General features: G+C 36.6%; 1 protein-coding gene across 9 annotated transcripts in view; it reads left to right on the top strand.

Moving 5' to 3' along the window:
- LOC145974940 (agrin) overlaps positions 1–19,762 on the top strand; it is a 324,984-nt gene that overhangs the window by 255,419 nt on the left and 49,803 nt on the right. Inside the window, exon 1 of one of the 9 annotated variants that reach the window (XM_083105062.1) lies at positions 4,027–4,369. The exons of the other annotated variants lie outside the window; for them this stretch is intronic. Coding sequence (XP_082961188.1) covers positions 4,296–4,369 — 74 coding nt within the window. The 5' untranslated portion in view covers positions 4,027–4,295. Of the gene's footprint in view, positions 1–4,026; positions 4,370–19,762 lie in introns of those variants that run through there. 9 annotated transcript variants of the gene reach the window in all.

Raw genomic sequence — 19,762 nt, 5'->3', positions numbered from 1 at the left:
AGTGCTGCGTGTAAAACGTAATCAACAATAATGGCGTCGGGGAATATAGAGGGACGTAATTAGCTCTCAAGTGTTGGTCCTGCAAACCACGTGTGCAAACTTTAGTGAGATTAATCCACGAGATTGTTTACGCAGATTTTATTTATGGTGGAAACACATTTCTAGATACTGTAAGGTATTTCTGGCGAAATTTTTGGTCCGTAACTTTTAATTCGAGACAGCAAAAAAAGTCAAAATTTATTCTGCTTTTTCTATATCCGCAATAGTGGTAAGCTCATCTAAAAGCGCTTATCCAAAAATCGATATAGCTTAAAATAAATATGTCGGGATATTATTTTCGTTTAAATATTCATTTTGTTGTGGATTTGAGAAATTATTACGAAATATTAAATTCATAATGAATATTGAATATTACAATATTATTATAAAATATACGTTGTACATATATCACATATATTTTGAATACATTAATAACTAATATAACTGATCGGGAGCTTTCTCATATTTGTATTATTTATTAATAACGTATTTATTATTTCTATAAATTTTTATATTTTAGAGATTAATGCTTAACGTATATTTTTGACATGTAATATTTCTCGTACAACTTTTCAACGCTTTTCCAAACCGATACATTTTTATTCCTAAGAACGACTGAAATATTGATCTCGATTAAAGCGTACACGAGCTGCGAATTTCGTTTCGGACTTCTTGTTCACGCAGAATTGTAATGTATAATTCAAATAGGTGCGGTTCGGCACGTTCGAAAGTTGGAACGCGAGCTAATATCGGGAGTTTCGAACTATCCGCGGCCTCGTTTTTCCCCCCTTTCGTCTCGCCCAACCCCCTAACCGCTGCGGACCGCTCTTATTAAATTTGTTTCAATTCACCCGCGTTACTTATTGCATTTCTACGAGCGCCGCGTCAAACTCGTTGATCGATAGCCCGCACTTTGCTGACTGATATGTGCGATATACCGGAAACAGATTTTCGCATATTCCACGCGCTTCCGCGAAATCGTATTTTGCACATAAATCACGACTGTAAACCGCATCGATTTAACGCCGATACGAACATTTAAACAGCGAATGTTCAACAGTTTCACTTTGCTCGTGTTTACAATCCTAGTAATTCTATCAGGCGCGATGTAACCGCGGTGTAAGAGCGGGCTTAAAGCGACGCGAGTTACAACTTCTTCAGGAGCGCGGTGACGAGGCAGGAACGCTAAAATTGCTACCGTGTCTCGAGTACGATACTATTCCTGGGATTACCATTTAAATTCTTTCGCAACCGGGTTGGAGTCGCGCGTTAAGGTGGAAGTTTCACGAGGATAGTCGAACCCGCCTTCTCTTCTTCTTTCCCTTCCCCTGTCCTCCCTCTTCCGTTAATTTGTCACAGCGCGAATTCAAGGATGGTCCGTACACCCCAGCAACAACCCGCCAAACTTGTAATCCCCCTCGAGGATCGTGATTTAGACACGGCGGAAACTTTCCCCCGTTGAGTTCCGGCCTGAGTCCACTCTACGCTTTTTAAATCGTTACTGCCTTCTTCTCGCTTCTTATCTCTCTCTTTTATAAATATATATATAAATATATATACTTGCCAAGTAATTAATACTTTGTGATATCTCTATAAAAAGCGAGAGTAATCATTAACGAAAATATATCTACACGTCCGGATTAAGTTTTTTTAATAATTTCTAGTAACTTAATTTTACATCGTGTATTATAATTTTAAGATTACGTTATAATTTAAAAGATCTCAATGAATTGTTACAAATGCGAGAAAGAGACGAAAGAAGTTATCATTCGGTTTCTGTAGCCGTCATTATTTCAAACAAGCACTTTTATTTCGGTCATTCGCGGTTAAGCTTGTGCAGGAGTCTTATAAATAAGAGAACGTATGGCTCGTTAAAACGAATTACTAGAATTACTTCTTGCCTGGAACAATGAAAGGTCAAGTAGTCGCGTCTCTCGTTACGATAGTTAATTTTAATAAAGACACAACTGAAATTAGTATATACTATTTTTGTCTTTGACACTAAAGGATTTTTAAAATTTATTTCTTATTTAAAACAGCAAACTCTCTAAAGATATCTCACATTTCATATTGAAAACAAAATCCAAAATTGTCAAAAATTTAAAATGGAAAATATTGCACAACATAATATCCTGTGTAACTAAAATATAGTACGTTAAAATAGACTTCTTTTTTATTTAATATTAAATCCACACAAGTGTTTTCATTAAAAAACTATCTATTTTTATTGAGTAAAAAGATTTTCTAATATTGTAGAGTTAAATGATATTATCCTTCCTTTTTTCGCTCGAGTTGCAAAATTTTATCCGCCGATGATCTATTTATATTTTAAGATAACTTTTACTATTTTTACTGTAATCTCTCTCGTTCTCTTTCTCCCTCCGTGGCAAAATCAATATTCCAGAGCACAAATCCTTATGAAGGCCGAGATAAAAGGAAACTTGTAGTCTGTAGAATCCTCATGATACATTTGTGAAAATTACAGTAAAAAAATCTATCATATGATCCGACATGGTTTAACACGAACGCTCTACGAACACGCGTCGGTTTCCACTTTGGCAGCTAAAGATTGATACGTTGCCCTTGTGCACGCTCACACGAAGGTGATGACAATGTGATATTCCAACGTGTCAGCGATCCAACCCTGCGATCCGTCACGCGGACGTGAGTATATACGACGAGGACCTTCGTCGTCCTCGCCTCGTGAATCGAGACGAATGAAAGGAAACCGGGTCACAGCAACGCGCGAACGCTCTCCTCCGATGCATCGAGAGAAAGAGCGTTTCGAGCCCCGAGAGAAAAGATGAAAAACAGACCCAGAGAGCGGCGAGGGGGGGGATCTGGATGGGGAATGTTACGCGGATGCATCCCGTTACTCTTCCCGGTCGACGCTTTTGAAAAATTTCCATCCGGCGTGAGACGCCGCGGAAACCATTTCCGAGAGAGACAGGAACGGCTTAAGTATCGTTCACAGTGAAGATCTGTGGCAGAAAAGTTTGGCAGCCCATAAATCCACAAGGGTTTTCGAACTTTGCGCGAATGTGAAGAGAGAATGCGGTTTGACCCGTGACTATTCCCTTTTTCTCTTTTTTTTTTTTGTTTCAATGCAAGAGCGATTTTAGATAAAATCCTTCGGAGACTGTTTTTCCCGTTTTCTCTTCAACAATTGTTACAAAACCGTGAGCTCTTAATCATCTCTATTCTTCTTTTAATCTCTGGATGGATGAATTGCGATCATCGCTAATGCTTAATCCGAACAACAGGGCTTAAGCGCATTGATTTTATCCCTCCTCCTCATTTTTCGCGAAATGTATGGACGACAAAAATGCATTACATTAAATCGCGTAATCAAGCTTGAATGAAAAAACGCTTCATTGTTGTGCGGTATAATTATGCCGGAATGAATATTTATGAGAAAAACAGTGACGCAGATATTTCGTTGAATATTCTATTTTCATAATATTAACGGACAAATGTCTGGTAATAATTTGGCGACGTATTCGCAATAACGTAGCAAATGTATGAAAAAGGTCCCTCGGGGCAGTGCGCGAGAATAAATTTTTTATCGTTCTATGACTTTGACCGTGCATACGTGCCGTTCGTATGTATTTATATATGTATGCATTTTTGTGACAATTACTTGACGTAATTCAGTAGCTCGCGAGAATTAACGGTAACATAAAAACGGTATAATATAATCCGCAACGTGCGTAACGCATAATGCGCGCTTTTAATAAACGATGAATGTAAAATTCAACAAATTTCTACGTAATTTTTTCATTTTTCGAAAGATGAAATTGAATCATTCTCGCGTAAAACAAGTAATGAGTGTACAAGGGCGGCGGAATAGAGGGGTGGAGGAGGGGAAAGAGTCACCTCTCCGTCGGTAGGATATCATAGATACACCTCTATTCTGTTTTCCCCCGGAAAATCAATATCGGAGGTCGGCAGCGCCTCTCGGGGGTGAGGTGGCTCTCACCGGAGACAAATCTCAGTGTCCGGAAAATCCCCGCCGACTGGCGGCAGAGCAACCCCCGTAAAATTGCGCGCCTCGTCTCTCCGCCGCGTGAGTTTGTCGCCTTTCGCAAACGGACCCGGCTTCGCACAAGTGACCTACTACAAGGACCGACGTGTCGTTCACCGGGTGTCGCGACGATTACGGGCCAAAGTCGGTACAGTTGAGAAGGGGAGCTAACCTCCCTGACAACCTCGTGCGAGAACTTGGGGGCACGTTTCGAGTGTGTGTGCACGTGCGTATGCGTGTGTATGTGTATGCGTGTCTTCCGCTGCGCCTGCTCGCCATATTGAGGGAAGCTGAGGCGCCACGATCGTAAATCTAGACTGCGCGCCACTTTCGAGCTTCCAAATTTTCTGCTCTTGCATCTTGGTAGAAAGCTTGGGGACACCCTGTATAAATGGATGAATGAATATGAAATAATCGCAATGTTTTCGGCAGCGCAAATATCCGTGCTTGCGAGAGACGAAGGAAAAAATCTAGTCGCGAAGATTCGCAGTGAAAAATCCACCATGTGGTCAGACGTACAACAATCGAGCGCAAGTACCGATGTTTGCGCGTCTGCGCTTTCGAACTTGTAGCTTATAGAGATTCCGCTCGTTGTACGTTGTATTTGTCGTATCACGTGCTAGTTAATACATCGTGACTACGAAATATAATTCGCATCACGTGCTCGCTTCTGCATGACGAGACAACGCGGTCCACGTTAGACGTTCGTGACTCTCCCTCCATCGCGGCTCGCGTACCACAGGAAATATTAACTTTAAATTATGTTTCTGTTGACTAAGCAACACGTGACCTGCTCGAGAAATTTTCGCATACCCCGCATTATCACGGTATACATGATTTGATACAGATTTCCCTCTTTGGAGCATCGTACCGTACATCTAGGCTTCTTTGCTTATCTCCGCGCGTCTGCATGCATGTACTTGGATTCAAATTACTCACCCCCATGCGGTCTCTTTCACGTGCGTTTCGCGAGACAAAAGACGTTGTCTTTATGTCAAATGCTTTCTCGGAAATGCATTAACCGAAATCCATTACGCGCATTGTCGAGGAGACTACGAAATCGTCGTTGCTTATTATAGATTCTTGATAAATTTAGCAAGACATATTGCTGCAATTATAAATATTTGCATGTCTCGTATGTTTTTTTAATTGTTTTTCAAAATTTACAAATGGAAATGAAGCTGTTGCATGAATAAAGTTTTAGCGATGGCAATAATCGCGCGCTGACGTTTCATAAAATATGAAAGCTATAATCAGAACGATACGAATAATTAACGATACAGATATTCGATTTTGATTTATTCAGTATTGTTTAATTGGAGAAATTATGGCAATTAGCGTCGCGATAAATAATGCATGTATTGAAGAAAGTTGTAAGAGAGAGAGAGAGAGAGAACGAATCGAGTCTACATCATGTATTATTTTTTCATTATATTTATCATTTATATAAAATGTCTCAAAACTATATATATATTTCCACATAATAATTTTAGATGCATTGAAATAAATTATTTTTTTATACTGCGTATTTATTACTCATATATTTATTATTACAATTAATATCAACCTATTAACAAATAAATACACAATTCGATTATCAATAAATGCCAATAAATTCTACAAATTTATAAGAGATATTTTATATAAATCGCGGATATTGACACAAAGTATCACAAAGTAAATCATTTCTCATAAATGAGCAATATGTGATAATGATTTTCTTTTCATAAAAGTAAAGTTTTTTAGATTCATCAGACTATAAAAACAAGAGGTTTTTAATAATCGATATTTCATGAATAATTAAACAAAAATTTCAACCGTTTCCAGAGTTTTATTTCGTTGACCAATTTTACCCATTCGCAAATAAAATACGTCATCCTATGTTAGACTATGTTACTTAATACATATTTTCAAATATAATCTACGTTATACATATGTCAGTTTGCGAAGAGAACAATCACAATAATGAATTAATAGTTTGCGTCTAGACTTTTCAGTGTTGTAATTTAATTTGCGACTAACACAATATCTAAAACATTTTTTTATTTTACGTTTAAGGGAGATATAATAGCAATCAAATGGCATATTAAAAATATCCAAAGAGACATTATAAAGTTGATTATCTTGCTGTTTTTTTTTTGTATAAATACATTCTTTCGAATTGAGTAAAAATTATAATCAATTGTTGTAATTCATATTAAGTTTAAAATTGGTTATATATTAATCTATGTAATTTGTCAGTTAAAGTTATACAAACATTACTTGAATATTAATATAAATAAATAATTTGATGCAAATCTCATTATTGGCTCTTTCAGAATATAATCCGCGGCATTTTATAAACGGGCAAAATATTCGAAATAAATGAAAATGCGCATTTTACGATCGCTAACAGCTAAGACAAATAAAAATTTCGCGAACAATTGAGCGAAACAAAGTAAATATTAATTACCTGATGATAATGAAATATCGATGAAATAAAACTAGGCCGTTCGGTCACTGCGAAAGAAAATTGGTTTTAATCGAACCATCAAACATCGAAGCGCACGTTATCTTTAATTAAATAATTGAACAATTCTTTATATTGATTATAGAGTTTCATTAAATTTGCGCAGCATAATTAATAAATCGTATAAGATCGCGTATACATTCTCTCCTTAAATCTCTCTTTTTATAATTACTATTTCATCAACTTTACACACAATAAAAAATTTATTTCTTATATCATGAATATAATTTTTAATATTACAAGGGGCATTATTAAAGTAGTTTACTTAAGAGCAACGCTTATATTTTCAAAAGTTTCATCTTCGAGGGCAATCATTCGCCTGGATTAACATTCACGTTAATTTTTATAAAATTAAGGCGTCGATCTTTCGCCGAAAAATTCGAGAAAACTTTCGTTAACGATCACAAATTTTCGATCCAGCTTGCGAGTAGATTCCAATCGTAAAATCAACTTCCGTCATTTCGTCCTCGATAAGCAGACAGTCGACTCTCGCTTACACGTGCAAGTGGTCAAAGCTTTGAGGTCTGTTTGAAAGCGCGTAGGAATGCTCTTACCTAAATACGCGGTGTTCCTAATGAGCCGACCAAGCGCGAGCTGAAAGCCAGCAGGGAAAGGAGCGACCTTTATCGTTCGCGAAATAATTCTCACGTTTTCACGTCTGATATAATCGTGCGAAAATCCAGATGAACGCATTAATAGTTACGCGACATTAAAGAACTGTTTATTCGTAAATTCTTTCAGAACAATATTATTTTAACGTACGACATTCAAAAATTGATGAAAAAGGCTAAGTATTTTATTTCATATGTAATAAAGAATTTTTTCAAATACTTGGAACATGATAAGAATATCTTGTAGGAATATAAACTTAATTATAACTTAATATAATCAAAACTGTTTTAATCAATTTATGTACGTTGACCTATTATTTTGTGCTCATGAAATATGCTTCAATTGAAATCACACGTTGAAATAGCATTTCGCTCGCTGATGGTGCATTAGCTTATTACTATGTTATTTCTACAAATATCCTGATTATTTATGAATACGCTAATACAGTTTAATTCGACAATTAACTTCTAGATACAATTAACACGAGATAATTATTGTTTCAACATTGTTAAAAATTGATTAAAAATAGATAGCGCGACAAAACTTGTCTATAAAAATATGTCGTTATCGCATTGAAAATTAAATGAATGTCTGTACCATCGCCGAGTGAACGAGAAAAGCTTCGATCGATACTGATGCACATCGCACGCAGTCTCGAAATTCCCAGAGCGATAAATCGAGCTCTTTTTTTAACCGAGAAGTCCACACAATTCGCACGTGGGCCGTCGTGTTGCAGTGCAGTTGGAAAGCAAGAAAACCTGGGAACCAGACGCAACCTCTTTTCCTCCTCCTCCCTTCCCCTCCCTCTTTCTCCGATGGATATATACAATATATACATAAGCCGTAAATAAACGAACACACCCGGTATAACCAGGAACGTTTATGGCGCCCGCATACACGGCGCGTATGGAGCCTTTATGCACCGTGGCCCGGTAGACACAAACTACTTTAAAGTTGCACGAGCCGAGATCTAAGAGTACGAGCTGCACCTCTACCTCGCCGATTTCTCTCCAGTATTATATCTCGTGCCATTGCGGCTCAAGGCAGAAAAGCAGATAGAGAGCAGTTGGAAGGAGATGAGAGAAAGAGAGAGAGAGAGAGAGAAATTTATGGTGTTCTGGAATAATACTTCTAAGAATAATCAAAGAGCGTAATGAATATCGCGCGAGCTAGTACATTAAAAGAGAAAATAACACAGGAACGATAAATAATTAAGAAATACTTTATAAAAATAAATTGTATACCAAACTTAATTTGAGATAACATTTCTGAAAATCAAGCGGATAATTATACCATGAATATTCAATATTGTACATTTAAGCAATGCCAGAGTGAATTAGATAAAATTACGCAATAATTAGATACGTATCGTTAATTAAACGCAGTTTCGCGGAACAATACGTTAACGTGGACCATATGATATTATTGTTCATATAAAGCTATATTAATGTAATTACCGTGGTCATGCGGTATAGAAACATTTCCGACTTCACTCGTGTATCATGATAAATCGGGTGATATTTTTAACGTAACTTTTGACTTAGAAAGTCGAGCCACAGTCGAGTAATTAAATAATTGTACAATCGAAAGAAATTATAACACAAATGGAGCATTTACGCGTTCTTTCATGTCATAAAAAAGATTTCAACTTTAAATTGTTTCGCCGCACCTCGCAATAGCATCATTAAGCGCAGCTCAAGTCCGGAAATATAAATTACGAAAAAAAATAAAAAGTGAAAGAAAAAAAAGAAGGCGAATGGATTCCATAAAGACTTTATGAGGAACACGTTTCACGAATTTTCAACAAACGCAACGTGCGAAAGTAAGCATCCGTAGTACTTCATCTTACTTTTCATTTTAGAAACAGCACTCGATGGCTTCGTCATAGCTACAGTTTCCCCTCATTTCGTTTTATGATTACACAGACAAATGTTGATACCGAGTATTTCAAAAAGCATATCGGGATACTTTTCTCTAGTAACGGATCTTTCATTTTCAGTTTAATTATAGAATATTATTCAAGTAACTCTCTCTCTCTCTCTCTCTTTCTCTTATTAAAATTTGATTAAAGATATCTTGAATATATTTAATATAAATTTATATAAATATAATGAGAAATTAAGATATAAATGACGAATATATAAAATGCTGTTTATAAAATATAAAACCATAATAGTAAGAAAGATGTGTAATAATTTAAATAATTCCCGACAGAGAGAGAGAGAAGATGTTATATTGCGAAGCTTATGATGTGAGTACGGAAAATTACAAAGTTGCCAGTAGAAGTACGCAACATTTATATCGTGTATAATCGAGATTTGGGAGCTGCTTTTCTTCGCCGACGTTTCACGCGAACGAGCGCAAACGCGAAACGAATTCCACCGCGAGGAAACAAACGGTGCTTTATAGCGGAATCCCGTTATTCGCCTTGCCCGCGAATAATTTAGGATTTAATTCGCTCGACGCTCGATAAAGGCTTTGTATTCTCGCGCTATTGTTTTCTTCGTTTGACTGATTTCGGAGAAACCCATGTACGTATATGTATACATATACATATATATATATATATATATATATATATATATATATATATATATATATATATATATAGTATTAATACCTCCCCCTATTTATATATTATTCACACCCCGGATATATATTTAACCCTGGCTGGAATAATACTCATTTTGCACACATTACATGGTTTGCTAAATAGTTGCATAAATTATTTAGCGAAGCTTAGATATTTATGAATTGTAAACACGATGGCACAAAGTACAATATACCGCATTGCGCTTCAGTTACAGAGGAATTATATTGGAAGCTAAATTAGAGATGACAATTGTTCCAATGTGAACAATTTCCTGGTAAATAGACGAAAGCATTGTTCTCCAACTAATTGAAATTGGAAACTATGTAGCAGTGTATTTCTGTATTTTTAATTCAATTATTAATTATGAGAATCAAAGAGAAAAATTATTTTAGTATTATCTAAGAAAACATGATTCTTTTAAGATATAAAATTAATTAATTTTTTTGATCTTATGGAGAATGAAATAAGCAATGTGTTTTCCCCTATTTTTCATGTATAATATATATGTATAAATATATATAAATTTCGAGAATTTACTATTCTTTCCAAGGCAATTTTCATACAGATTTGCCTCTACGTGAGACTAACAATAAGTACAGGACGATTTTATCAATTCTGTGAGTTGTGAAAAGAAATGAACGATAGAATCGAAAGAGAACGTCAAAGTAGAAAAAATGGAAGAACACACCGCGGTTAGGAAGAAACACGAAAATAATCATCGACCCTGCTACGCGACACGACGCGAGGGAGGAAGTTAAAATTAAAGAAACTCACGCGATCGCGCGTAGAGCACAATATTACGCGCCTTCGAGGTAATATTATCGAATTAAATTGAACTCTACCAGCACACCGCGTCTGGCGAAAGGGGAGAGGGAGGAAAGGGGCGAAATTGCGATCAATTACGTGCGCTATTCTTAATTGCTGCCGAATTGGGCCATGGAATCGATATCGCGTGTATTTCGCTTTTTAGTTTGACATTTAATTATTTCTCGGCTGACTAATAATTGTCTTATCTAGAAATTAAAACATGTTTCTCTGTATTTGATTATTAATTACTTAGCATCTTTAACTTAATTTATGCGCTTTAAGATTGCATTATATTTTTATTATAAGACATGATAAAATGATTCTTCTAGTATACGCAATGTTTTAAAAATATATTCATCTTCTCTCGCATATGAATACTTAATCAAACTGAAATTGAAAGTTGAGATAATTAAAAATCTGATTAAACTTCTTTCGAATTTTACCTTAATAAACATATTTTAACAATGTTAAACTCTGCATTAAGAATATTAAAAAATATTATCTGTTTAATGATAGAGTTAAAAAATAAATGCTTCCTTGATATTGATTTTAAGATTTATTTAATCAACAAAAAAATTTCTTATATATATTTTTAATTTCGGATATCAAAGAAGACCGCTTTTTTGCATGCCCTAATATTATAGAATGAATACAATAGAAGCAACGGCAAAAGAGAACAGTGATTTAGGTTTTGCGAGCTCTTTCTAATATGTTACATTAACGATAAAAGTAAATCAATCAATGGTTATCAACGAGACACGCGCAACAAACAGCAGTAAAAATTAAGGTAACGCACGCGAATGAAACGATGCTTGGGGTGCTCGAGTTCTACAGGTACATATTATTGAATTACACCGTCTCGTTCACCCCGCACTCCCCGGATACCTCGGTGGCGGAAATCGCGTGCTGGCCACGACGATCGAGCAGCGACAAATCGTAATCGGGCCGCGTTTAAACGCACGTAAGAGTGCAAAGCGTGGTACCGTGTTATGTTGATCACCCGGTATATAATGGTCGGCGACGCGCGACGAGCAATTAATACGATATCAATCCGAGGCCCGAAGTTGACGCCCTCTCATATCGCGGGGATAGTATATCGATCGAGCTTTTATATCGCGCATTGTGATTATTATAGGATATAGAGATGCATATATAAATAATTCCGGATCACGGAGTCACAATGACAGCTCGCGGTGCATTATTAATTACCCGCCCTCTCGTAAATGCGTTCCCGGGCATAATAATAAGTATACACAATGATAATGTTTATGTTGCATGGGGACGATGAGAGCATTGCAGAGAAGCGTTGACACAAGACGATTTAACATGATACACGCGATAATATTTATTCGCAAGAAAGTAATAATTACATCACGCAGATTTAATATCGCTCGGAATTATTTTTGAGAATAAATTTCCGATGATGCATAATTTTGGAATAAATAAAATATATATTGTCGCCAATTCAGTGGCTGATCGATGTGTCAGTGATATAATTGATAAGACAAGTTGATGATTGATGCAACAAGAGAGAATAAATAGAATTATTGAAAACGTACACAGACTGATATTATTTCATAAAAACTGATGAATAACTCGCGTAACATTAAATTAATTCGAACAATCGAAAAAAAATTTAGATAAAGGTAAAAGAGATTGTAAATTGAGATTGGTTATTTTTAATTTGATTTTTAATCAACTGTAAGTTTCCTCTCTCTTTCCCTCCTTCATAGAAAATTATTTTTTTTAACAATTTTATTTTAATTTTTAACATTCAATAATTTAGATTATATATGTGTGTGTGTGTGTGTGTGTGTGTGTGTGTGTGTGTATTAGAATCTTTCCACTGAAAAAAATTTCTTGCTTTAACGCAGTTGTACGAGTAATATCTCGTTAGAAGGTTTTTGCATGATTCACAATACTACTACAGAGTGTTAGAAAAGTTTGCAAGTGTTCGAGGATAGTTTTTAAAGTATTGGAGAGGTTGTTTTTTGTACGATCCGTATTTTGAATGGTGCCACATCGAATTTGTAGAGCTGCATCAACTGCCCAAGCTCTCGTTTCTGTTTCTGTATATTTTTACTAGTCTAGTACCACAGAAATGTGCAAAGTACTGAAAAGTGCAAAGTGCTCTGGGAAGAACTTTCTGAAACTCCTTTAACGCGCATCAACGGCGCGTTTAAAATGTTTCGCAGCTTTTCATTTATCTTCCTGCATATATGCGATACATCATTATGGTGCTACTACTGGTGAAAAGAGTGCTGACGTGAGAAGAGCTTTTATACGAGCAAAGAGAGAAAAACGCACAACATGACATATTGAGCAAATGTCGCACTTTCGAATGAAATAAATTCGGAAAATATGTACGAATTATCGAAGTGACGATCAAATATTAGGTGAAAAGAACTAATATAGTATCGGAAATGTATTTGTGTATGTGTGTGTGCGCGCGTAGAAACTGAAAACACAACATAAGCACGATGCGCGTGCAAATTCATCGTTTGTGTTCAGTGGATACAGATTGTCTCTTGACCGAGAAAAAGTCGATTGCATTCTTTTGTTCGGTGTTAATTGGCAGGGACTGGGTGAACGATGGTATAAGAGGAATGAAAGGGGAGAAAAAGCTCGAGAGGAAGAGAGAGAGAGAGAGAATAAAAATTTATTATTTGGATCACACACACAAGCTCGATTGGAACAAAAAATTTATCAAATACACGAATAAGACACAAAATGAATATAATAAACACATAAATGATTTAACAAATTTTAAAAATTTATAGAAACTTGTTTTCTCAGACTTCACATTTAAATTATACATATATTTTTATATGTAAATTATTACATATATTTTTTAATATTAAATATTATTTTTAATATTAAATATTAAATATATATATATAATATTAAAATTTTAGTTTATATCTTTAATATACATATATTTCTCTCTTACAAATATAAATTTCTCAATATTAAATAGATTTCATTTATATTTCTTTTTTTATATTTAAGTATAATTAAATGTATAAATGATCATTTTTCGATAATGAACTGAAATTATTATTCAGTTATCATTTCGTGCAAAAATACATAATCATTCAAGAAGGAGAAGTAATATTAAAGATACATTGAAAGATCATATCGAACACAACGTTAATATATTTACCATGATATTTAATATGAAAGCGGATTTAACGCTCGAATAGTAATAAAACGCGCTTGTCTGCAAAGTACATACTCTTTATCGCGGAGTATCAGTATCCCAGTTACGAGAAAAGAAAGAAGCCATTGCGAGAGATCCTCTCTATAACGCAATCAGCATTTTTATTCGGATGATATTATTCCGCTCGAGCGACCGTCGAGCGAGAAATTCCTCCTTTGTTGGGCGCGACGTTCGTTTCGCCGTTAAATGCAAATTTAATTAGAAACTTGTCAAACGGTGCGCTTAAGCGGAACAAAATGAATCGGAGTAGCGGTCGGCGAAAGGATTTGTATGCTTAATCGTCGGCTGCATTTGCGCGTATATCCGCACCAGAGTCAATTTTTGTCCGCCGCAGAGATGTCGCGGTGTCCTTTTCATCCCTTTTCCACCCGGACCACGGCATCGCATTGATGGCGTTGTCGTCAATGAAAGCGTTCAGTTTCGCGACCGTCTTTAAATGTTTCTATTTTTGCATCGGTTTGTTTATTCGCGAGCAGCTCGATTTTTTTTTGCACATCTCGAATACGTGGCTATGATTGCACGGTCGATTTTCGATAGCATCTGTGATTTAAAAAGCATTGCAATCTAAGGGAGAAGTTGTCTTTCTAATGGCACTTTAAATCATTTTTTATTCTCTGTTAATCTCCCTTTTCGTTTTTCATTTTTGTTTTTATCCTTCTAAAAGTTTTTCCGTGTCATTCTGTAAAAAAACGGGACAGCGATAGATCTTTCTGGCCTCGCAATTAGTCTAGGATCTGAAAAACGAAGAAAAAACTTGAACGAAGCAAATTCGAATCGGTATGTCGAATTAATCGCCAGTTAAATAACTTCACGGTCGATCGAAGATCATTAGCATCTTCGCTCTCCCGAATGATTAATAAAACTATTCAGCGTTCTTTCCACCCTCGACAACTCTGCGTTCCGGCATCATCGATAAGCTCGTTGCATTAATCATCTTCATCGAGCAGGCAAATCTCTCGCGGAAAGGGGAGGGGCAGCAAGAATTTGCGAGATATGTGTCGAGCTAATCGTAATATTGTTTATTTAATATAGAATCCGGTTTTCATTCATCAATCGAGCCGGTCGTTCATTTTTTTATCATTAGACCCGATTCCGCAGATCTGGCAAAATAGGGAGTAGCGCTCGCAAAAATGCATCGACCGGTTATTACATCATTATGCGTGATGTATCGCGATCGGGACGCTGCGTTATTAATCACGCCACGCGGGAGATAAATTTTGATGCGATTGGTGCATGTGCGTACGTACGTACGTCGCCGCGATAGCGGCTGAGAAAAAAATACGCGGCTGGATTTCGCTGAATTTATAACCGCGCCCCACAAATATCGCCGCATTAAAAGGTCCTCGTCCGGTTTTCCAGCGGTTTGCGCGCGCGGCTCGTTTATAAAATTATAAATTGCTCGCGATAAATTTAAAAGTTTCTCCGCTTATCCACTTCGTGAGAAAGTCATGGTGCACGGCCGTTCGTTGTTGCTTTTCGAGAGAGATAGAGAATGAGAGAAACTATTATTAATATGAAACTGAAAGTGCGACTATCATCGTGTTTCCATTAAAATTCTCTCGAATATTTACGAGCATCCGGAGACACGTTTAGTTTATTGCTTGCGTTGAAAAAAATAGAGACTTTTGAATATTCATCGCGTTCAACGTCTCAGCCTTTCCAGCCCCCAGGTACAGCCTCGCATCTAATCACGCTCTCTACTCTGACTCGCCCTCCTCTGTACAAGCCGCGTGGTTTGTGTTTTTTTTTCTTCCTGGAAACGTATCGACTCGTTTTTAACGACACGCCAGCCGGCGTCCGCGCGTGCTTTCATAAATTATACACATTCACCGCCTGGTTTAACAACTCGCGTAATTCCTGCCATTACATACCGGTGCAAGCCGATCCGAATATGTTTCCGCGTGTTTCGTGTAATATATCGATTTTATGATGAAGGGTTAACGCATTCAAGTTTTGTCGTTAGCCGACAAATGATTATCAAGCCATCTCTGCACGATTGTACGAGAAAGATTGGCATTTATTTATTTTTTGAAACAAGAAGTAATTGATCAAGTACTATGTAAATTATATATTTTCCATCTGTTCATTGAAACAATGCATTTAAAATTTCTAGCAGTGTTTTTTGTTTTTGCGTCAATTTCTCTTCTTTCAGCTTTCATCTAAGCTTCTTTTCTTGCAAGCGTTTCTGGAATCGAAATAGTTACGATCTACGCTTACAATCGAAAAGACTACATTTCATCTGGTTAGACTTTCCTCTTCGATCCGCCCAAGTCCTTGCATAATCATTTCCTCTTTTCATTCAGTTTTACATTCATCGAAAATATTCGACTATCAAAAGGATCTGCAAAAGCCAATTTCTATGATAAATGTTACCAGACAAATGTTGCTTGCGTGGCGTTTGCCGCTTGTACAAAAGAGTGCAATGTGCGCGTATAATTTCTCTCTTTGAATTTATATCTCGGGTCTCTCTTGTAACTTCTCTTCACAATAATTTAATTTCTTTAATCATAAAAATGTCACTTTCTTTATTACATACAATTTCATTTATTAAAAGAAAGCAGCTCGCGTCAAATTAATTCGCACAGCTTACAATTATTATTTTAACTGTACTATTGCAGGAATTTGTAGATATAAAATAATTTAGATTTTGAACTTTTTAATTTTTAAAATTATATAAAAAATACGAGAAAGGGTGAAAATAAATTACTATCGAAAGAGTATTATAAAGTGCACATATATGTGTTGAATAATAATTGAAAATCTATATTTAATAATTTCGTTTAATATTTTTACAGCTAAATAGCATCACAATAAGGAGAAAAAACTTGTTTGTTTTATTCTTTTCTCGCTATATCTAACACTTTACTTTAACGCTTTTCTTTCTCCTTTTTCTCCCTTATCATCTGTTCTTTCCTCTTCTTTCCATCGTGTTCGAAAGCTTACCCAGCAATCAAAGAGAGTAGTTACATCTCGTGTGCAATCAGTCTACTTTGTTTCCAAAGTTCCCACTCGTGCTGCAATCTGTTAAAAAACTTTCTTACGATTCTCTCCTTCAATCCTCTGTTCGAACGCGTTCTTAAGTGCAGTTAGGTTGCCAATTCGATCTGCGTCGGAATAAATCTGTCCCTGTCTATCCGAGTAGAAACTGTCCTGTCAATGTCGGGTAAAGTTTTCGATTTTACGCAAACGGAAAACGACGATATCACACATCACGGCATCGAATAAACTGTTTGTACATGGGTATCGCGTAATTGTTCGCGGCATTTTCACTTGCGGTTGTACCTTCTATTCCGTAATAACGTCGTCCCATGAAGGCGCATTGTAAAATTATTGCATTCGCTGACGATCCCGGACTCCCGCTTCCTTGAAACTCATTATCGCACGGGATAGGCAAGTGCCTTCGGCGCACCTTCGCAAACTTGCCTTTACATTCATTTACCTTACTCGCAAAGGCGAAATGGAAATTGAAAATTTGTTGGGACTCCTTTGTAATCCCTGCGCATCGCCCTCCTCTTATTATTCGCTGCGTTTAATGCCGCCTTAATTAGCCGTCGAATTTCCCTCGCCGCGTTTTTCCCTCTCTGCATTTTAATCACCGTACGTAAAAACACACCGCGCCCATTAACTTCTAATATTTCCCACGTTCAAAGGACTCGTAAAATAATAACAGCAAAGATGTGCTCTCTATTGTTGCCCGGAACTCGTATAACTCTTAATGCGTTTTGTTCTACGGGATAACTACGGTGATTATGTTTACTACCTCTCGTAATATATGCACAAAACGCAAAGTGCTATCCATGTATCTTCACTAGCTTACGAAAACATAATACGATATAAAATCGAGATAATTCGTGTATGTGCGTATGTATGTGTATATAAGATCAAATTTAAATAATATGTAGAAGAATTCATAATTTTGTCGCGCAACAATGTCGTGAAACAAATATAAATTTAATAAGTATAAAAATGAAAGAAGTTAAGGAACGTGCACGAGAGAATCTCTAAGTAGACTACATCCGGTATTTGGTCAGACATCGCTTTGCGAGAGACACCCTTCTCTTATTCACTCGCTCCCGTTTCTCGCTGCGCAAACTCGCGTCACGAGACGACTTCCCCCGGTGTAACGAATACTAAGTACGCGGGTGAAAAATGTTTCGCTCCCTTGACGGTCCCGCGCCATTTTCTCGGGTCGCCGGCCTCACCCAGACGAATCACTGTCCGACGCAACAAACGAGTCGCGCATTATTTTTACGAGAGCTCCCGTATTTCCCCGGAGGTGTCGGAGGACCCGTTAGCCGCGTTTTTCCCTACCCTCTATCTTACCCGTCGTTTCATTCTCCATCCCTTCCTTTTTCCCCGGCGGCAGTCTCTCTCTTCTTCTTTGCCACGACGAAGACAAAATGTCCATTCGAAATCGTTAATGCTAAAAATAAATCTCTTACATTATTTAAGATATTGTAGAAAAATGAGAGAAGCAAAATATGATTTTTATAAAATAAAAATGTTTGCAAATTTGGTCATAAACTAATTAAACTTTAAACAAAAAAATGAAAAAAATACGCGACGTACATACAGATCTATTACATAGATAGAATTCGAAAATGTTCAAATTTTTTCTAATTTTTTTCTTCCAAGATTTTTATAGAGTTATATTCGAAAATATTTATTTATTCATTAGAAATAAATCCCTTTAGTATCAATAAAAGAATAAGAAAAATATATCAGCAGCCTATAATATAAAAAAATTTATAATTACATAAAATTAATCTATAATCATATATGACTAACAAAAAATAAATTTTGATAATAAAAACAATAATTAATAAATATTTGATAGTTAATAAAAATTAAATGTAAATATTATAAGATAAATTATAATTCAACAAATTGAACAATTGAATATGTGGATTAATTTGTGTATGTAACCGTCTCTCTAACTTATTCATTTAAATTTTCGTGTCTGACGAGTTTCATAACTACAATTCCTCGCTATTGTTAACGCGTAACCATATGACTACCGAGCATGAGACGAAAGAGTTAATTACGTAATTGGAAGCATACTCTAGCTACTGTCGGACGGCGGTAATGTAGCCGAGCGTAAAACTGGACCGCGACGTAACATGAGAAACTCTTTGAACGCATTAAACGAAGAAAATGGAAGAGAGGAGAGAGGACGAGAAAAAGAGGGAAGGAGAGACGAATGCGCGATAAATCGAGGAAGTAGCGATAAACCTCGGGAAACGGTCGGAAGTTAACCTGGCGTCTTAAGTGATACGATTTAAAATGATCGCGACGGTAATGGAATGGACGAGTTTCCTTTTAACAACGAAACGCGTTACGAGCGCCTTACGATGCGCCGCTTTCGAAGGAGTCGCGCGAGTCAGGAGAGAGTTAACGACCTCGAAATACGCTTCCGGAAGAATTCTCGTTTCGTTCAGAGGGCGAGGCCTCTTCCCCTTCCGCGGGAAGAGTGACAGAGATCTAGAGAGGGCAACAACGGTGCCACGAGGCGCGTGTTCCATTAACAGACTAACACCTGCGAAAGGATACGGATACATTTGCCGATGCACACCCTCACCGTCTTCCTCACCCTCGTTGTACCGGCGACCAGAGTATCCTTATTCCGGTATGCGATACTCTGACCTAACGGTAACATAAGCAAAACACTTCGACTTCGATTCGCGGCGAACCGTAATTCAATCAGAGCTGGCAGTCGAATGGAAACCAGCGTCGCGGACACGAAATTGCACTCGCGCAGGAAATCGATTCTCTTGGATTCCTATTCGAGTACGTTATACGGTAGCTCGAAATAGGATATGTATTTTTTATGCACCCGTACCTTAACGCGGATTCATGGTTTTTTTGAAATGATACTTAAAATTATAAGAGATTATAGAATACTCTGTTAGATCATAACAATAAATTTCAATACTCCTTTCCTCTTTTTCTCTCTTTCTC

The sequence above is a fragment of the Camponotus vicinus genome, unplaced genomic scaffold (genome assembly GCF_025532165.1).
Source record: "Camponotus vicinus isolate PSW18456_S1 unplaced genomic scaffold, iyCamVici1.0 SCAF_7, whole genome shotgun sequence".
Classification (NCBI taxonomy): Eukaryota; Metazoa; Arthropoda; class Insecta; order Hymenoptera; family Formicidae; genus Camponotus; species Camponotus vicinus.
The sequence above is the reverse complement of the archived record's forward strand: the minus strand, read 5'-3'. Positions and strand labels throughout refer to the sequence as shown.